The 19727-nt window shown below is 42.0% G+C and overlaps 1 protein-coding gene across 4 annotated transcripts in view; it reads left to right on the top strand.

The window, feature by feature from the left end:
- Positions 1-258: 258 nt before the first annotated feature.
- Positions 259-19727, top strand: part of pde8b (phosphodiesterase 8B) — a 291793-nt gene continuing 272324 nt past the window's right edge. For 2 of the 4 annotated variants that reach the window (XM_048527658.1, XM_048527659.1), the window contains exon 1: positions 259-522. In XM_048527658.1, coding sequence (XP_048383615.1) covers positions 382-522 — 141 coding nt within the window. In that variant the 5' untranslated portion in view covers positions 259-381. The remainder of the gene's footprint in view (positions 523-19727) is intronic. The other 2 variants (XM_048527660.2, XM_048527662.2) reach the window with 1 other exon arrangement.

Raw genomic sequence — 19727 nt, forward strand, 5'->3', positions numbered from 1 at the left:
CTTAAGTTTGGGAAAGCTGGTCAGCATGGACGTGTTGGTCCGAAGGTCTGTTTCCATGCTGTACTACTCTGATAATAATGGACTTACACTGCTGTTAAAGAATCGATACACACCTTTAAGGTTATTGCAACGTTGAATTAATGTACGCGCGTTTAAAATCCATTGGCTTTTAAAATCACCGAGCGAACAAGCATTGCGATCCTCGTTCTGCAAGGTACTGGAGGGACACTAGGACCTGGCATTCTGGCTGAAGTGGGAGTAAAAGACTGAAGTACACTCCGCTGTTGATCAGTCCGGGGAAATGTAAATTCCAGGGGATTAAAGGTGCAACCAGCTGGCTGAAGGAAGTGCTTCTCTGTATCGAAGGTGAAGAAAACATACATGCCCACGAAAAATGCTTCGTGTTTATCCGCACGTGGAGGAACATTAAAGCGGGTCCGGGGTGGAAATAAACGTTGGAGTCAGTGGGAATTTTTTGCCAGCCAGGGTAGAATGAATGAGAAGAGCGGGCTGCCCAGAGAGGTGAGAGAACGCGGTGCCTGGCCGACACTGAACCGGTCTGTCTGTCTGTCTGTCTGTCTGTTTGTTGGGGGCTGGTTAAGGTGTTTTTCATTATGTGACTGTATCATATATTTAGTGTCACGTTTGTTTACAAAAGAAATGGAAAGAAGCGATACGTGACAGGAGGAATTTTCCTTCACAGTTTGTCATGTTGCAGTTTTATGAATTTGTGGCATTTTCTGTAAGCGTTATGACTCTTTTTTGCTAAATTTCTGAACTGTTTAAACAGTTTTGATTGAAAGTTCTTCAGTTGTTTATGAGACCACATTTAAAAGTGTCTACATACGTTGATCCATGATACATTCGGAGAAAGAAGCCCGATTTAATAGCTGCAGATTAGCTTTCTCCACTAAGTATCTACAAAATAAAAATGACATTATCCAGAAGTACTGGGCACTCAATGTTCCTGGCTGCAACTTACATATATAACACGTAATAATTTGCAAAGATTTAATTCTAAATATAATTACTAGTAAATAAATAACAAATTTTGTTATAATGTTTCAATTCTATACGATTATAAATGACTTTATACAGCTATACAATAATTCCAGCACAAAGTGAAGTCATTTGATTTATTGGCTTTCTGGAAGAGCAAGTCAGTTGATCACAAAATGCTGTTTAGTCCTTTTTTTTGTCAGTTTAATTCATTTCTGAAAACCACGATTTGCCACCACACACCCTATTTGTGCATTCCAGATCCTAACCGCTAATATTTTTCCTCATGTTGCTGGTTCTTTAGCCATTCGCCTTCAATCGGTGTTGTTGGCTTCTTGATCCTACCACGTATGGGAAAAGTTTTTCTCCATCTACTCTGTCCAGAGTCTTTATGCAAAACTGTATCAAATCTCTTCTCAACCAGCCTTAAAGAGGCCACCCACAACAATCTGTCCACATGAATGAAGTCCCTCGTTTCTGTAACCATTCTCGTGACTTGTTTCTAAACCCTTCCCATCTTTCCTAAAGTTGAGCCCAAATTGAACATATCAATTGAAGCTGAGCCGATTGTTTTATGAAGTTTCGACATCATAATATCTCTACTTTTACACTCTGTGCCTCTGTTTATAATGGTCAGGACTCCATTTGCCTTTAAGTCACTTTCTCAACCTTCCCTACAAGGTCCAACGATTTTGCACTGAAGCTCTAGGTCTGACCCACACCCAATACTTTTGGAATTTAAAAGGCTAATCCTTTGAATGCGAGGTGTTTGAAGTATCTTATGCAGTATTTTCATTAAGTTCCTTAGAAAAACAATATACCAAAGGGGTTTTACCTGTTGTTCTGTTAAGTATGCAAATATTCAAAATGTTTTAATATTCAAGAACTTCACTTAGTTATTTATTGATGTCAGAATTGCTTTTTGTTAAGTTGCACTTAAGGTATGAAGCTAGTCTTCCCCACAGCCAACTGTAAGCATATGCACTTTAGTATTAATTGGTGAGACACAGTATTGTCTCTTCAGGGGTGAAGGGAGCAGTGGCTTTTTCTGACATGCATAAGTGAAGATATTTGTAGAGGATTTCAAAAGCTGTACCCTCTACTTAGCACAAAAAGCTTGCCAAATACCATTTGAATCATGTCGATAGAAGTAAACTGGCTAATTTGCCAATATATTTTGAAAATTGCCATGCTGAGTAAAATGACAAAGAAAATATTGTAACTACAGTTATGTTAAAACCAAACATACATTTCAAGGAAAATTTCAATTTTACACACCAATCTGGTCATTTTAGTAAAACTTACTTCCTGCATGGAATAATAAAAGGCAAATAAAAGCAAAGTCTAGAATTTACAGTGAAGTTAATTTATTTTACATTTTTTCACTTTAGTTTTGTCTACAGCATCTTCCAGTTGTGCTACAAAAGGTAGTTAATGGTGTTGTGATGTTAATGGAGCATTAGCTCACTTAAGTCACCTTCAGAATTCCTTCTGGTTCAACCAGTTTAGGTCACAATATATAAATGCACAATTAATAGTTTTCGACTGTTGTGGGCTAGTTGAGGATTCATTAAATGTAATTGTCTTCCAACAAAATAATTAATGATGGCAGATTGAGATGAAGGTGCAAGAATAAACAGCTGATCGCCCACAGTGAGTAGGGTAAGAATGTTGTAAAGACCATATAAGTTTGTAGAGTAGTGTTTACAAGTCGAACTTCACAGCACCAATTGGCAACAAAAGAGTGTACCCATTATTATGGGAAATGGCCCCTGCAAATGAAACCAGTGATCACTGTGTGGGAAAAAACCTGAAACAGAAATATGACTTTCCAGTTGCTGTTAGTCCATTGCCATTCTGCATCTCTGGAGAAGATGAATTTTCATCGTTTTGAGCTTCATTCACCTTTCAGAAATAACCCAATAATGTCAGAGAAATATTTTTGAGTGCATTCATTGTTGTTGTGTAGGTGAGAAGATGGCAGGATAAGCATCACAATACATGTAAGCACTCACAGGTGATATAGTTGTCAAATTATTTTGAAGCATATAGAATGGACTCCTGCGCTTCAAAGAATGTATGGCACCAACAACTTCTCAATAACCAGAGTGGACAGTAAAATCCTGAATTGATCATACCCCAAGAAAACATGCTTACACATGTACTTCCAGATCAGGAGCAGAAGTAGGCAATTTGGTCTCCTGAGCTTGTTCAATCATTCAGTAATAGTGAGAGGAGGCCATTCAGCCCTTGGTCCTGCTCTGCTGTTCTGGATCATGACAAGTCATCTATCTCAATACATATATTCCCATGGTTTGCACATATCTTGATATCTTTAGTAACTGAATATCTATCAATCTTTGTCTTGAACTAACTTAACGAGTGAGCTTTGAAAGCACCTTGAGTAAAGAATTCCAAAGATTCACTACCCTCTGAGTGAAGATGTTCCTCCTCATCTAAATCCTCAGTGATTTGCTTTTAAGTCTGATACTATTTCCCCAGATTTAAAAACCGAGTTCATGTTTTTGCAGCTGGGCTCACTCCCTGCATGTGATTATCTAAGTTACTTGAAGCAATCATAACTCCCCACATAGCACAAGATAGACATTCCACGCAGCCAAGCAGTCCTGCCATGCCTTAAGTCTACCTGCAGATGATATACCTTCAGGCAGAGATGAGAAAGTAACTCATTAGGCAGCTCTGTTACTGACTGCCTGATGTAGGATCCTCCTCTTGCCTGCTCCTGTAGGTGCTCCTACCTGCCCGTGTTGGGGGCCTTCTGTTGTGTGCAATTCTAGCTGCATATACCAACTATCTGTTTCAGGGTCCTCTGCCCACCTATTCCTCAATACACTCAAGGCTGATCTGATTGTAGCCTCAACTTCTCTGAATTTTAAAGTCATTTTTAAGCAATGTATTCAGTGCTCCATGTTCAGTGACATTGTTGATATTTGTGGATTGATGTGCTTTTTTGCTCCATGCCACAGGATGTTGTATGGGTGTGTATGTTCAATCAATGATGCTTTGCGCACTTTTTGCAAGACCACATCAATTTCTTCTGTTGCATTCTGGTGCAGAATGTAACACAGTGGTGATTATGTTGAAACAGATCTGACACTTTAGCAATGCAGCAATGAAGTGCAAAGTGGCATTTACGGTAATATCTTCAGCTCTTACTTGAAAGCATCCCGTGGGATGAAATTTGTGTGCTATTTTGCTACATGTAGCACTAATGTTCTGCAGTAGTTTCTTGTCTAGTCAAAAGAGATGAAAGTGTTTGAATAGTAGCTTCGAATAGAGTTGTTTGAAGGTATTTCTCCGAGATTGATGCAGTTCCCTGCATATGGTGGCCATAAAATCTGAGGCGGTAAAAAATGCTTGTGATCTTCCTCCCAAGGCCACAGCCCTCATGTGCCACCTTCTGTTTCCAACATGACTTTCAGAGTGAAATTTGTTATTGTAGCTGTGCTGAAAGATTTGTAGCACCTTGCATTGCCCGTACTGCAAAAAGAATTTCATCTGAATCCAATCAAATAATAATTGTGAATGAATGATGAATGAAAAGATGAATGCTGGTTCAGCAAGCCAATAACCATGACACATGTCTGCTTTGAGACAATAGGTCTATGATACAAATTGTATCATTACAGTTTATACCGGTGTATCAGATTGATTTGAGAAATAAGTAATCTTCAAATTGAATGACAACAAAATATCTACACTTCTCTGCCAAATACCCAAACCTGCTTGTCAGTTGTCAATGAGGAATTTTGGCATGGACAGAGGCCATCCACTTATTGAGTCCATGCTAGCTGTTCTGTAGATTGTAGTGTATAAATTCACTTGGCATATCAGAGACCCCATTGTTTTGTAAACAAAAATAATGTCTAGGCCTACATGTGTGCCTCACATAAAGCGACCTTCCCCATTTTTGCTAAGAAAATCCATTCTTGCGTTACGAGTCAGTCTCGATTCTTTACCTCAGAAATGCGTATCTTTTCATTATGTAAGCTGGCACATAGAATCAGGCAGGTTTAAACCAGCTAAAAGAAAACCAAAAGACTGCGGAGGCTATAAATCAGGAACAAAAACAAAGTTGCTGGAAAAAGCTCAGCAGGTCTGGCAGCATCTGTGAAAGAGAAAACAGAGTTAACGTTTTGGGTCCGGTGACCCTTCCTCAGAATCAGGTTTAAACCAGCAGTTTTCCAAAGATGCCCAGGATTTTAAGAAATGCCCATACACAGCCAATCAGAAATTTCTGAAGAAGGGTCTCGAACTGAAACATCAGCTTTCCTGCTCCTCTGATGCTGCCTAGCCTCCTGTGTTCCTCCAGCTCCACACTGTGTTACCTGGAATGTATATCCTTACACACTGCTTCCTGTAAAGATTCCATTCCACTCCAAGTTTCTCTGGCTCCATTGTATCTGTTCTGACAATACCATCTTCCATTGTGGTGCCTCAGAAATATCCACCATTTTCCTTAACCAAGGATTCCCCATCATAGTGGTTAACAGGCCCTTACTGTATCCGACCCACCTCCCTCACTTCTATCCTCACCCTTCCCTTTTCTCCCACAATAGCAATAGAGTCCACTGGTCCTTGCCTACTATTCTACCAGCCTCCACATCCATAGGATCATAAACCGCCATTTCTGTCACCTCCGGTGGGATGTCACAACCAGATACACATTTTCCGCCCCTCCTGTGTCAGCATTCAATAGGGACCATTCCCTCTGGGACATCATGATCCATTCCCAACGCATACCTACACTCCCATGGCACCTTCACGTGCCTTCATAGAAGGTGTAACAGCTGCCGACTTACCTCCCCCCACCTCACTCTCTAAGACCCCAGATGTAGTTCTCAGCAGGTCTTTACCTGTACTTCCCTGAATCTAGTAGACTGTATTCACTGCTCACAATGTGGTCTCCTCTACGTTGTGGAGATGGAACACAGATTGGGTAGCTGCTTTGCAGATCACTTACTTTCTGTCGCCAAAAATGACCCTGAGCTTCCAGTTGCCTGCCACATCAACACACCACTGTGTTTCCTGGCCAGCATTTCTGACACAGGCCTACTGCAGAAATCCTGGGAGCCTCCATGCAAGCTCCTAAAACATCACCTCATTTTCTGCTTGGGGTCCCTGCAGCATCTAGGAATGAACAACGAGTTCAATAACTTTAGAGCCTGACTCTATCGTACCCATTCTGTCACACCATTAGCTCTAATTATCACTTATACATCTTCTCTTCTGGCTTACTATCAACAATCCCCCTATCACTTTCATATTTTTCCCTCCTTGGACTCCATATCCACCTATTTGTTCACCTCTACTCCCCACCACCTCCTCTTTTCTTTCTCCACAGATGCTATATCCCTTTGTAGGCTCCTTATGCCCTCTTCACAAGACGAGGGAAACATGGTGGCTCAGGGGTTAGCACTGCTGCCTTACAGTGCCAGGGACCTGGGTTTGATACCAGCCTTGGGTGACTGTGTAGACTTTGCATGTTCTCGCGGTGGGTTTCATTGTGTGCTCCGGTTTTCTCCTACAGTCCAAAGATGTGCAGGTTAAATGGATTGACCAAGCTATATTGACCATAGTGTCCACGGATGTGTAGACTAGGGGAATTAACCATGGGAAATGCAGTGCTCTTTGAAGGTTTGGTGTGGACTCAATGGGCTGAATGGCCTGCTTTCACACTGTAGGAATTCCATAACTCACTTTCCTACTTATCTTTGTGTCTTCATCAAATTTAGCTCAGTATCTTCAGTCTCTTCATCCTGAAAAAACCCCTTTATTCCTACTCTCTGCTTCCTATCAGCCTGCTAATCTTTGATCCAGGGCAATATGCTACCCCCAACGCCATGAACTTTTATTTACTACAATAATATTTGATTTAGCGCCTTATCAAACACCTTCTGGAAATCCAAGTACAGGATCTCCACTAGTACCGCTTTTATCTAAAGCACATGTTACTTCTTCAAAGAACTCATAGAATCCCTACATGTGGAAACAGACACTTGGCCCAACAAGACCACTTTGACCTTCAGAGCATCCCACCAAGACCTATTCCCCCAATAAACCTCCTAATCTAGGCATCCCTGAACACTACGGGCAATGTAACATGGCCACGCACCTAGCCTGCACATTTTTGGACTGTAGGAGGAAACCCACGCAGACACAGGGAGAATGTGCAAACTCCTCACAGACAGTCACTCGAGGGTAGAATCGAACCCGCAATCCTAGCACTCTGAGGCAGCAGTGCTAACCACTGAACCACCGTGCCATCCAATTAACTCCAATAAATTACTTAATTTGTCAAAGGGAAATCATATTTATGTTGGCTCTCCCTGATTAGCTTGAACTTATTCAAGTGCCCTGTTGCAGCATCTTTAGCATTAGCTTCTAACATTTTCCCTATGATAGATCTCCCACCACCCCTTCAGACTTGAGGCCAATTCTAATCTTCTGACTTGTAGCCTTTTCCTATTCCATACCCCTTTTAAGTCTCCGGATTGCACACTGGGATTGCTGCCTGCTCCCAGATATGTCATAGCCATCAGAGTCCCCATGAAGAGCGATGAGCACCACAGCCCGCAGGCTTCACCCCAGACATGATAGAGTCCCCTCTAGGTTGGCAAGGCACCAGCCACTGCTGTCCTCACCTGGCCAGCACCACAGAGAATGAGAGGAGGAAATGTCAACAAGCCCTACTATATCTTACATCCTTTCAATTAGGAAGAAGCAAAGGAATTGCCAGGGAGCCTACAACCAGCTGAGAGTTTTAGTTCCTTTTGAGCGATGCTCTGAGTGAACCCCAGTGCCGGTGATGGCTAGCGAGAAAGGCACCATGGACCCTCAAATAGGTAGTGCCATGCAACAATATGCAGCCAGAAAAATGGCCTCAGTAGGTGTCCTGGAGCCCAAAGAGGAAGGGCCATCCCATGTTCTCAGTCTGGTGGAGGAACCAGAGCTGACCCATGGTAGCATCCTCCCACGCCTCTGCAGCTCCACTAGGCCAGTGCACAACAAAAGAATCTGTAAGCAGAATGGCACATTCACTTTTATATTTATTAAATTTGTTTTACTCAAAAATGCTGGTCCATTCCATCAGCCCAAGTCTAAATACACACCCAAAGCTTGCTTGGTCTCATGGCTTCTCTCTAAATACCTTTAGAGGTTCAATAATTCATTGTATATTCTAAGAGGTAGCTTTGATTACCTCACATCTGCAAATCCTATTTTAATCATGGTTTCTTGGCCCTAACTAGATTTCACTGACCTGTTTACAACTGTTGAACTTCAGGTGCATGTCTCAATGTTTCATTCAGTGCACAGGACCTAGAGTCCTTCTCATTTTTGAGGTATTTATTATCTCTGTAGACATCCTCATAGATCCTGTATCTCCATTAAATGGAAATTGGCTACAATATGATGCCAGCTGGTAGCCATTTCCAGTGAGGGTCCGCATTCCTTTGTTGCAACATTCTCTTTCCAATTGGAACTGGCTTTTTAAAAATTCTGGTATGTGGACAGAGCCCATGGAAATAAAAATATAAGTTTCTATTACACACCTTCATGACAGCTTTTTAAAAATCTGTTCATTATGTTTACAGTATTCTTTCAATCAAATGTTTTTTAAATTGGTTTAATTTGAATTTGCAGCTTAATGCTTATTTTTCACTGTTTTAAAAATATGGCAACCACTTACACCAAAGATGATCACCCATATTTTACCCTTGGCATGTAATATAACCATAGAATTTGAAAGGTTAATTTGGAAGACTTTTTGTGGCTTCAAAGGTGGATTTTATAAGCCATTTAATCAGCAAGAGTATGCATGACTATAGAAGCTTTGATGTACGCATTTATGAATGGACACTTCAAGTCAGTTGCTTAAAAGTCAACAACATAAACATGTTGGATAGAAAGCAATAAATAATAGACAGGAAAACAATTCATGGCTGAAAATATTCGGCCAGACGTTGCCCCTTTTCCTTCTCAAAGAGATTCTGTTGTTTGTCTTTTGAGGCTTTTACTTTATCTGTTGGCGCAGTCTTGGAATTATCTCAATAACATTTTCCTGCAGGCATTTGCAATTTTTTGCTGATTTGTGTAAAAGCAGACTGCTAATTTTGTCATAGTTATTTGAACATAATTCCCTTACAATAATTTTATTTTACCTTGTCAAAATTCACAACACTCACTTATGTCATTAGTTGTAGAGACAGCAAAATTTTCAACGAAAATATGACTGTGTTTCCGGCAAAGTCCATTGTTTGAGGCACTTTTTTCACACAAGATGAAGAATATTGTGAAAACTAACTTTGGTTTGCATATCTGAGGGACCAATTTTAAAATAATAGAAGGTTGAAAATTAGCTTTATTCTACATCCTTAAGAGCTTCACAAAACATGTCTTCAGTTTGTATATTTTTCACGACTGTGCTTGTATTTGAAAAATTGATGTTGCTGTGAGACGTAGAAACACCATAATAAATTTAATTTTTGTTCTTCTGTGACTTTACAAGCTCATTGGAAGCTTAACTTTGTTTACATAAAGAAGGTATTAAGTAGACAAATATTTCCTACAACAAATATCAGCTGTCTGCTGTGGCCCAGATTAACTTTACTTATCATGTTTATGCAAACAGACAAATATCTTAGACAACAGACATCAGCTGTCAGCCTTAACTCATTGTTAGCACTGTTTGTTGAAGTCAGATAATTGTCAGTTCACGTCCAAATTGAGAGACTAGACTATTTAATTAATGCTGATATTAAGCTCTGTACTGAGGGAGTGCTGCATTGTTGTAGGAGCCATGTTTAAGAAGTGACATTGAACTGAACAAATAACACATGTACCAGGAACCATAGGAACAAGAGCAGCAAAAATACCAGCTGCATTCTCCTTAGCCACCTACCCTTCCTTGGGACTGAGGGGATGGCAAGAGCACAGACCCCTAACGCAGGTTGTATTGGCAGACCAAACTTTCTGTATACCTATGAACACCGGTATTTCAGGAACCCCAGTCATTGATGACATCTGCAGCTTCCTGAAATGAGATCACCTGACCTGTCAAGAAGGTGAGCAAATATTGTCAGTGGCCATTAAAATACTTGTCACAGAGATCTACAGCATGGCAACAAACCATTCGGTCCAACTCGTCCATGCATACCAGATAGCAGGAATTAATCTAGTCCCATTTGCCAGCATTTGGCCCATATCCCTCTAAACCCTTCATTTTCAAATGCACATCCATATGCCTTTTAATTGGTGTAACTGTATCAGCCTCCAGCACTTCCTCTGGCAGCTCATTCCATACATGCACCAACATCTGAATGAAAAGGTTGCCCCTTAGGTCCCTTTTAAATCTTTTGCCTCTCTCACCTTAAATCTCTGCCCTGTAGTTTTGGACTCCCCACCCCTGGGAATAGACTTTGTATATTTATCCTGTCCATGCCCCTCATGATTTTATAAACCTCGATAAGGTCACCTATTGGCTTCTGACACTCCAGGGAAAATAGCCCCAGTACAATCAGTCAATCCCTCCAACACTGGCAACATACTTGTAAATTTTCTCTGAGCCTATTCCAGTTTCACAACATCCTTTCTGTAGCAGAGGGCCCAGAACTGCTGCATTCAAATAGTGACCTAACCAATATCCTGTATAGCTGCGACATGACCTCCCAACTCCTATAATCAGTGCACTGACTAATAAAGGGAAGCATACCAAACACCTGCTTCACTATCCTATCCATGTGCGACTCCAATTTAAGGAAACTATGAACCTGTACTCCAAGGTCTCTGACATTGGAAGGCATGGTCACGGTGATCATGGGGTCTTCAATATGCAGGTGGATTGGGTGAATAATGTTGCCGGTGGATCCAAAGAAAAGGAATTCATGGAATGTTTGCAGGATGGCTTTTGGAACAGCTTGTAATGGAGCCCACAAGGGAGCCGGCTATTCTGGACTTAGTGCTATGTAATGAGCCTGACTTTATAAAAGACCTTAAAGTAAGGGAACACTTAGGAGGCAGCGATCATAATATGGTAGAGTTCAGTCTGCAGTTTGAAAGAGAGAAGGCAAAATTGGATGTAATGGTATTACAGTTAAAGAAAGGTAATTACAGGGGCATGAGAGAGGAATTGACAAAAATCGACTGGAAGCAGAGCCTAGCGGAGAAGACAGTAGAGCAACAATGGCAGGAGTTTCTGGGTGTAATTGAGGACACAGTACAGAGGTTCATCCCAAAGAAAAGAAAGATTATCCGGGGTGGGATTAGACAGCCATGGCTGACAAAGGAAGTCAGGAAATATATCAAAGAGAAAGAGACAGCCTATAAAGTGGCCAAAAGCACTGGGAAATCAGAAGATTGGGAAGGCTACAAAAACAAACAGAGGATAACAAAGAGAGCAATAAGGAAGGAGAGGATCGAATATGAAGGTATGCTAGCTAGTAATATTAGAAATGATAGTAAAAGCTTCTTTCAATACAGAAGAAACAAACGAGAGGCAAAAGTAGATATTGGGCCGCTCCAAATTGATGCTGGAAGGCTAGTGTTGGGAGATAAGGAAATAGCTGAAGAACTTAATAAGTACTTTGCGTCAGTCTTCACAGTGGAAGACATGAGTAGTATCCCAACAATTAAGGAGAGCCAGGGGGCAGAGTTGAGCATGGTAGGCATTACAAAAGAGAAAGTGCTAGAAAAGCTAAAAGGTCTCAAAATTGATAAATCTCCTGGCCCCGATGGGCTACATCCTAGAGTTCTGAGGGAGGTGGCTGAGGAAATAGTGGAGAGTCTGGTCGTGATCTTTCAAAAGTCACTGGAGTCAGGGAAAGTCTCAGATGATTGGAAAATTGCTGTTGTAACCCCCTTGTTTAAGAAAGGATCAAGGCAAAAGATGGAAAATTATAGGCCGATTAGCCTAACCTCAGTAGTTGGTAAAGTTCTAGAATCCATTGTCAAGGATGAGATTTCTAAATTCCTGGAAGTTCAGGGTCAGATTAGAACAAGTCAGCATGAATTTAGTAAGGGGAGGTTGCGCCTGACAAACCTGTTAGAATTCTTTGAAGAGGTAACAAGTATGTTAGACCAGGGAAACCTAGTAGATGTTATCTATCTAGACTTCCAAAAGGCCTTTGATACGGTGCCTCACGGGAGGCTGCTGAGCAAGGTGAGGGCCCATGGTGTTCGAGGTGAGCTACTGGCATGGATTGAGGATTGGCTGTCGGACAGAAGGCAGAGAGTTGGGATAAAAGGCTCTTTTTCGGAATGGCAACCGGTGACGAGTGGTGTCCCGCAGGGTTCAGTGTTGGGCTGCAGCTGTTCATCTTGTACATTAATGATCTGGATGAAGGGACTGGGGACATTCTGGCGAAGTTTGCCGATGATACAAAGATAGGTGGACAGGCAGGTAGTACTGAAGAGGTGGGGAAGCTGCAGAAAGATTTAGACAGTTTAGGAGAGTGGTCCAGGAAATGGTTGATGAAATCCAATGTGAGTAAATGTGAGGTTTTGCACTGTGGATAAAGAATACAGACATGGACTATTTTCTAAATGGTGAGAAAATTTGCAAAGCAGAAGTACAAAGGGATCTGGGAGTGTTGGCCCAGGATTCTCTAAAGATTAACTTGCAGGTAGAGTCCGTGATTAAGAAAGAGAATGTAATGTTGTTGTTTATCTCAAGAGGGTTGGAATATAAAAGCAGCGATGTGCTTCTGAGGCTTTATAAAGCTCTAGTTAGGCCCCATTTAGAATACTGTGTCCAATTTTGGGCCCCACACCTCAGGAAGGACATACTAGCCCTGGAGCGAGTCCAGCGGAGATTCACACGGATGATCCCTGGAATGGTAGGTTTAACATATGATGAACGGCTAAGGATCCTGGGATTGTACTCATTAGAGTTTAGAAGGTTGAGGGGAGATCTAATAGCAACTTACAAGATAATGTATGGCTGAGAAGGGGTGGACGCTAGGAAGTTGTTTCCGTTTAGGCGGGGAGACTAGGACCCGTGGGCACAGCCTTAGAGTTAGAGGAGGTAAATTTAAAACTGAAATGAGACGATATTTCTTCAGCCAGAGAGTGGTTGGCTTGTGGAATTCATTGCCATGGAGTGCAGTGGAGGCCGGGCCGTTGGATGCCTTCGAGGCAGAGATTGACAAATTCTTGATCTCAGAAGGAATCAAGGACTACGGGGAGAGTGCAGGGAAGTGGAGTTGAAATGCCCATCAGCCATGATTTAAATGGTGGAGTGGACTTGATGGGCCGAATGGCCTTACTTCCACTCCTGTGTCTATGTCTTATGGTCTAAGATTCTGAAATAAATAGGGAGAGAGGGGGAGGCAGACTGAAGATGGATAGAGGAGATGATGGGTGGAGAGGAGAGTATGGGTGGGGAGGGGATAGGTCAGTCCGGGGAGGACGGACGGGTCAAGGGGGCGGGATGAGGTTAGTAGGTAGGAAATGGAGGAGGGGCTTGAGGTGGGAGGAGGGGATAGGTGAGCGGAAGAACAGGTTAGGGAGGTGGGGTCGAGCTGGGCTGGTTTTGGGATGCAGTAGGGGGAGGGGAGATTTTGAAGCTGGTGAAGTCCACATTGAAACCATTGGGCTGCAGGGTTCCCAAGCGGAATATGAGTTGCTGTTCCTGCAACCAATGAGTGGCATCATTATGGCACTGCAGGAGGCCCAGGAAGGGTCTAGGCCCGAAACGTCAGCTTTTGTGCTCCTGAGATGCTGCTTAGCCTGCTGTGTTCATCCAGCCCCACACTTTGTTATCTTGGATGTAGATGTGGGGTGTCTGTGGCGAGAAGAATGATTACAGGTGCAAACTGGAGACTCCTGTGGCTTCACAGATGTTAACGCTGTAGCTGAGTTGAAATGTCAAGGATCAAGGAACAGAGGCTAATCAATGTTTCTCAGATAGTTTGTAGAGAAGGTCCTGGGGTCATTATTCAGAGTCTTACTTTTCCTGATACATAAAAATGACCTAGACCCATATATAAGCCGCAGTTTAGAAGTTTATGGATGATATGAAAGTTGGGAACATTTTAAAGTGTGTGGATAATTGTCAGAACAAGAAAAAAGCATAGATAAGCTGGTGGAAAGGGTGAATAGGTGGCAGATAAGGAGAAACTTGAGGCATTTAAATTTGGTAGAAGGGACAACATAAAATAAAGGGTGCAACTTTCAAGGGGCAAGAGAAGAGGAAACTATATATTATGTGCATAACCTCTTAAAATTGATAGGACAAGTTGAATGTATGGTTCAAAAAATATCCGAGACTTTATGATCGGGAAAGCAAGCACAAGAGCAAGAAGGTTATGTTGAAATTGGCTGAAGACACAAATTCAATCTCAGCCGATATATTGAGTCCAGTTCTGGAAACCATACTTCGGGAACGATGCAAAAATTGAAAACAGGAAAAATTCATTAGGATGATTCCAGGGATTAGAACCTTCAGTTATGAAGATTGATTGGAAAAACAGGGACTGTTTCCCTTGCAGGTTGGAAGTTTAAAAGATTTTGATTGATTGGTTTAAACTAGAAGAAACTGTTCTCACTTATCCAAGGGTTGGAATTGAGAGGGCACAGATTTAATATTGGCAAAAGATGCAAAAATAATGTGAAAAATGAACTTGTACATGCAAGTGGTTAAGGACTGGAATGCATTGCCTGATAATGTTCTGGACGCAGGTTCAATCGAGGCATTCAAATTAGATATTTATTTGAAAATTAACAATATTCAGGGAGATGGGAGAAGGTGGGAGAAAGGTGAATTGCACATTCGGAGAACCAGCACAGACACAATGGGCTAAATGGCCTTTTTCTGCACTGTAACAGTTCAGAGATTCTGTGAAGTTGTGCATTTACAAATTGGATTGACAATATCCTTCCGATGTGGTAAAGATTAAGTCTATAACATTCGATCAAGATTTCCCCTGATGAGAAGGGTGATGATTAGCAATCTCTTTAGATTTGGTACTGGGTAATGAGCCTGGCCAGGTGTTAGATTTGGAAGTAGGTGAGCACTTTGGTGATAGCAATCGCAATTCTGTTATGTTTACTTTAATTTTGGCCATGCTCGGTGATAGCAATCTCACCTGAGTCAGAAAAACATGTGTTCAAGTCACATATTAGAATTTGGATAGAAACCAGGCTGACATTGCAGTGCATTACTTAATGAGTGCTACACTGTTGGAAATTCTGCGTTTTGAGTGAGATGTTAAACTGAGGCCTTGCCTACCCTTTCTGGAGCCTAAATAAACCTGTGGCAAATAGACAAAAGAAAACTGAAAATGCTTTTTTACACTTATTCCTGATTTGCTACACAAATGTCTCTGCTCGTGTTTTTGGGATCCTTAAGGGGGAGGGGGAGCAGCCCCAAGTCGTGGTCCAGATTGGCACCAACGACATAAGTAGGAAGAGAAATGGGGATTAAGGCAGAAATTCAGGGAGCTAGTATGGAAACTGAGAGCTAGGACAAACAGAGTTGTCTCTGGTTTGTTGCCCGTGCCACGTGCTAGTGAGGCGAGGAATAGGGAGAGAGAGGAGTTGAACACGTGGCTACAGGGATGGTGCAGGAGAGAGGGTTTTGGATTCTTGGATAATTGGGGCTCTTTCTGGGGTAGGTGGGACCTCTACAAGCAAGATGGTCTTCTCCTGAACCAGAGGGGTACCGATATCCTGGGGGGGAAATTTGCTAAGGCCATTCAGGTGGGTTTAAATTAATTCAGCAGGGGAATGGGAACCAAAATTGTAGTTCGACTATAGAAAAGGTTGAGAGTAGGATGGTCCTAAATAAAGTTTCAGGGACGCAAGATGGCACCGGCAAGCAAGAAGTTGGTTTAAAGTGTGTCTACTTCAATGCCAGGAGCGTCCGGAATAACGTGGGTGAACTTGCAGCATGGGTTAGTACCTGGGACTTCGATGTTGTGGCCATTTCGGAGACATGGATAGAGCAGGGACAGGAATGGTTGTTGCAGGTTCTGGGATTTAGATGTTTCAGTAAGAACAGAGAAGATGGTAAAAAGGGGGGAGGTGTGGCATTGTTGGTCAAGGACAATATTACAGTTGCTGAAAGGATGTTTGGGGACTCGTCAACTGAGGTAATATGGGCTGAGGTTAGAAACAGGAAAGGAGAGGTCACCCTGTTGGGAGTTTTCTATAGGCCTCCAAATAGTTCCAGAGATGTAGAGGAAAGGATAGCAAAGATGATACTCGATAGGAGTGAGAGAGACAGGGACTTCAACTTTCCAAATATTGACTGGGAACACTATAGTTTGAGTACTATAGATGGGTCAGTTTTTGTCCAGTGTGTGCAGGAGGGCTTCCTGACACAGTATGTAGATAGGCCAACAAGGGGCGAAGCCACATTAGATTTGGTACTGGGTAATGAGCCCGGCCAGGTGTTAGATTTGGAAGTAGGTGAGCACTTTGGTGACAGCAATCGCAATTCTGTTATGTTTACTTTAATGATGGAAAGGTATAGGTGTATGCCACTGGGCAAGAATTATAGCTGGGGGAAAGGCAATTACGATGCGATTAGGCAAGATTTAGGGAGCATAGAATGGGGAAGGAAACTGCAGGGGATGGGCACGTTAGAAATGTGAAGCTTATTCAAGGAAAAGCTCCTGTGTGTCCTAGATAAATATATACCTGTCAGGCAGGGAGGAAGCTGTAGTGAGCGGGAGCCATGGTTTACGAAGGAGGTGGAATCTCTGGTCAAGAGGAAGAAGAAGGCTTATGTTAGGATGAGATATGAAAGCTCAGTTAGGGCACTTGAGGGCTACAAGGTGGCCAGGAAAGACCTAAAGAGAGAGCTCAGAAGAGCCAGGAGGAGACATGAGAAGTTGTTGGCGGATAGGATCAGGGTAAACCCTAAGGCTTTCTATAGGTATTTAAGGAATAAAAGAATGACGAAAGTAAGATTAGGCCCAATCAAGGAAAGTAGTGGTAAGTTGTGTGTGGAGTCAGAGGAGATAGGGGAAGCACTAAATGAATATTTTTCAACAGTATTCACTCTAGAAAACGACAATGTTGTCGAGGAGAATACTGAGATACAGGCTACTAGACTAGGTGGGATTGAGGTTCACAAGCAAGAGGTATTAGAAATCCTACAGAGGGTGAAGATAGATAAGTTCCCTGGGCCAGATGGGATTTATCCTACGATCCTCTGGGAAGCCAGGGAGGAGATTGCCAGGCATTTGGCATTGATCTTTAACTCATCATTGTCTATAGGAATAGTGCCAGATGACTGGAGGATAGCAAATGTGGTTCCCCTGTTCAAGAAGGCGAGTAGAGTCAACCCTGGTAATTATAGGCCAGTGAGCCTTACCTCAGTTGTTGGTAAAGTGGTGGAAAAGGTTATAAGGGATAGGATTTATAATCATCTAGAAAATAATAATTTGATTAGGGATAGTCAGCACGGTTTTGTGAAGGGAAGGTCGTACCTCACAAACCTTATTGAGTTCTTTGAGAAGGTGACTAAACAGGTAGATGAGAGTAAACCAGTTGATGTGGTGTATATGGATTTCAGCAAGGCGTTCGATAAGGTTCCCCACAGTAGGCTATTGTACAAAATGCGGAGGAATGGAATTGTGGGAGATATAGCAGTTTGGATTGGAAATTGGCTTGCTGAAAGAAGACAGAGGGTGGTAGTTGATGGGAAATGTTCATCCTGGAGACCAGTTACTAGTGGTGTACCGCAAGGGTCGGTGTTGGGTCCACTGTTGGTTGGCATCTTTATAAATGACCTGGATGAGGGCGTAGAAGGATGAGTTAGTAAATTTTCAGACTACACTAAGGTCGGTGGAGTTGTGGATAGTGACGAAGGATGCTGTAGGTTGCAGAGAGACATAGATAAGCTGCAGAGCTGGGCTGAGAGGTGGCAAATGGAGTTTAATGCAGACAAGTGTGAGGTGATGCACTTTGGTAGGAGTAACTGGAAGGCAAAGTACTGGGCTATTGGTAAGATTCTTAGTATAAGTGTAGATGAGCAGAGAGATCTCGGTGTCCATGTACACAGATCCTTGAAAGTTGCCACCCAGGTTGACAGGGCTGTTAAAAAGGCGTACAGTGTTTTAGCTTTTATTAATAGAGGGATCGAGTTCCGGAACCAAGAGGTTATGCTGCAGCTGTACAAAACTCTGGTGCGGCCGCACTTGGAGTATTGCGTACAGTTCTGGTCACCGCATTATAAGAAGGATGTGGAATTTTGGAAAGGGTGCAGAGGAGATTTACTAAGATGTTGCCTGGTCTGGAGGGAAGGTCTTACGAGGAAAGGCTGAGGGACTTGAGTCTGTTTTCATTCGAGAGAAGAAGGTTGAGAGGTGATTAATTGAAACGTATAAAATAATCAGAGCGTCAGATAGGGTGGATAGGGAGATCCTTTTTCCTAGGATAGTGATGGCGAGCACGAGGGGGCATAGCTTTAAATTGAGGGGTGAATGATATAGGACAGATGTCAGAGGTAGTTTCTTTACTCAGAGTAGTAAGGGAATGGAACGCTTTGCCTGCAATGGTTGTAGATTCGCCAACTTTAGGTACATTTAAGTCGTCATTGGATGAGCATATGGACGTACATGGAATAGTGTAGGTTAGATGGGCTTCAGATCGGTATGACAGGTTGGCACAACATCGAGGGCCGAAGGGCCTGTACTGTGCTGTAATGTTCTATGTTCTATGTTCTAACTATTTTGTTCCACTTTTTTTTCTGGATCTCTCAAACTTGCTGACATCAAAGCTAATGATGAACATAATAGCCTTGCTTATTATAGTCTAAGGTGTTGTGAAAGGTCAATCACAAAGTCTGAGATGTACGAGGGAAGTAAAAAGTTACATTTTTACCATGATTTTACTTACGGCTCGAGGATTTTTTTCGGAAAGATATGAAACAACTTTCTTTTATTAGGTAAGGAATGAAAGAGAAGAAGAAATAACTTTGAAAACAAATCCATTGAAGGCATCAAACAATTTTGTTGCTGAAGTAAGACTTTGCAATAGGATAAAATCAGATGTGTTGAATGTCAGGTTGCTGGTTAATTTTTTTTTTGAGTATTCAGTGCTTTTTGAAGGGCACGGGAGAAGTACATTTTAGAAGAGTGCACCCTAAGATATACATCACAAGCTGTGACTAAGCAATAATAGGCCTTTTTAAGTAATCAGATTTTCTGAACAGAGCAAAATCCCACAGTGCTGTCAGCATTCAATTCCGTTGCAAACTGTGTCTGACAGCTCTCTTTTAAATTATGCATTTCATAAAGGCTTTCCAGTGTGTATTTCCAGTTTTTGCAGAATACTAAATTCTGAGTTCCTGCCATTGCTCTGTCCATGCCATTCCTTGCTCTAGTTTTCGTGATTATCCCCTGCTGTTTTAAAAAGAGAGGAAAATTCTGACTTACTACAGACTAATTCAGAATGTCTTTTTGCTGTGATTTCTCCAATCTGTACCTTGCGAACATGCTTTTAGTTGTCGGTAGAATCAGTCTCATAGTTTCTCATTCAAATCGTAAGTTTGATATTGGACTGGAGGATAGTCATAGAGAAGTTGAGGTTATGGTGCATCAAGTGTGCTAACAGTCTTACTCATTTCTTCTTTTGCTCAATGTAGTCCTTTGTAATGTGGAGATTAGCCATTCTTTAATGGGCTGCATTACCTTTCTCATCCTTGACTTTTGTTATATTCTTATGATTTATCTTGGGGTCCATATTTACTTTAAATTATT

This window comes from Stegostoma tigrinum, chromosome 3, assembly GCF_030684315.1.
Source record: "Stegostoma tigrinum isolate sSteTig4 chromosome 3, sSteTig4.hap1, whole genome shotgun sequence".
Lineage (NCBI taxonomy): Eukaryota > Metazoa > Chordata > Chondrichthyes > Orectolobiformes > Stegostomatidae > Stegostoma > Stegostoma tigrinum.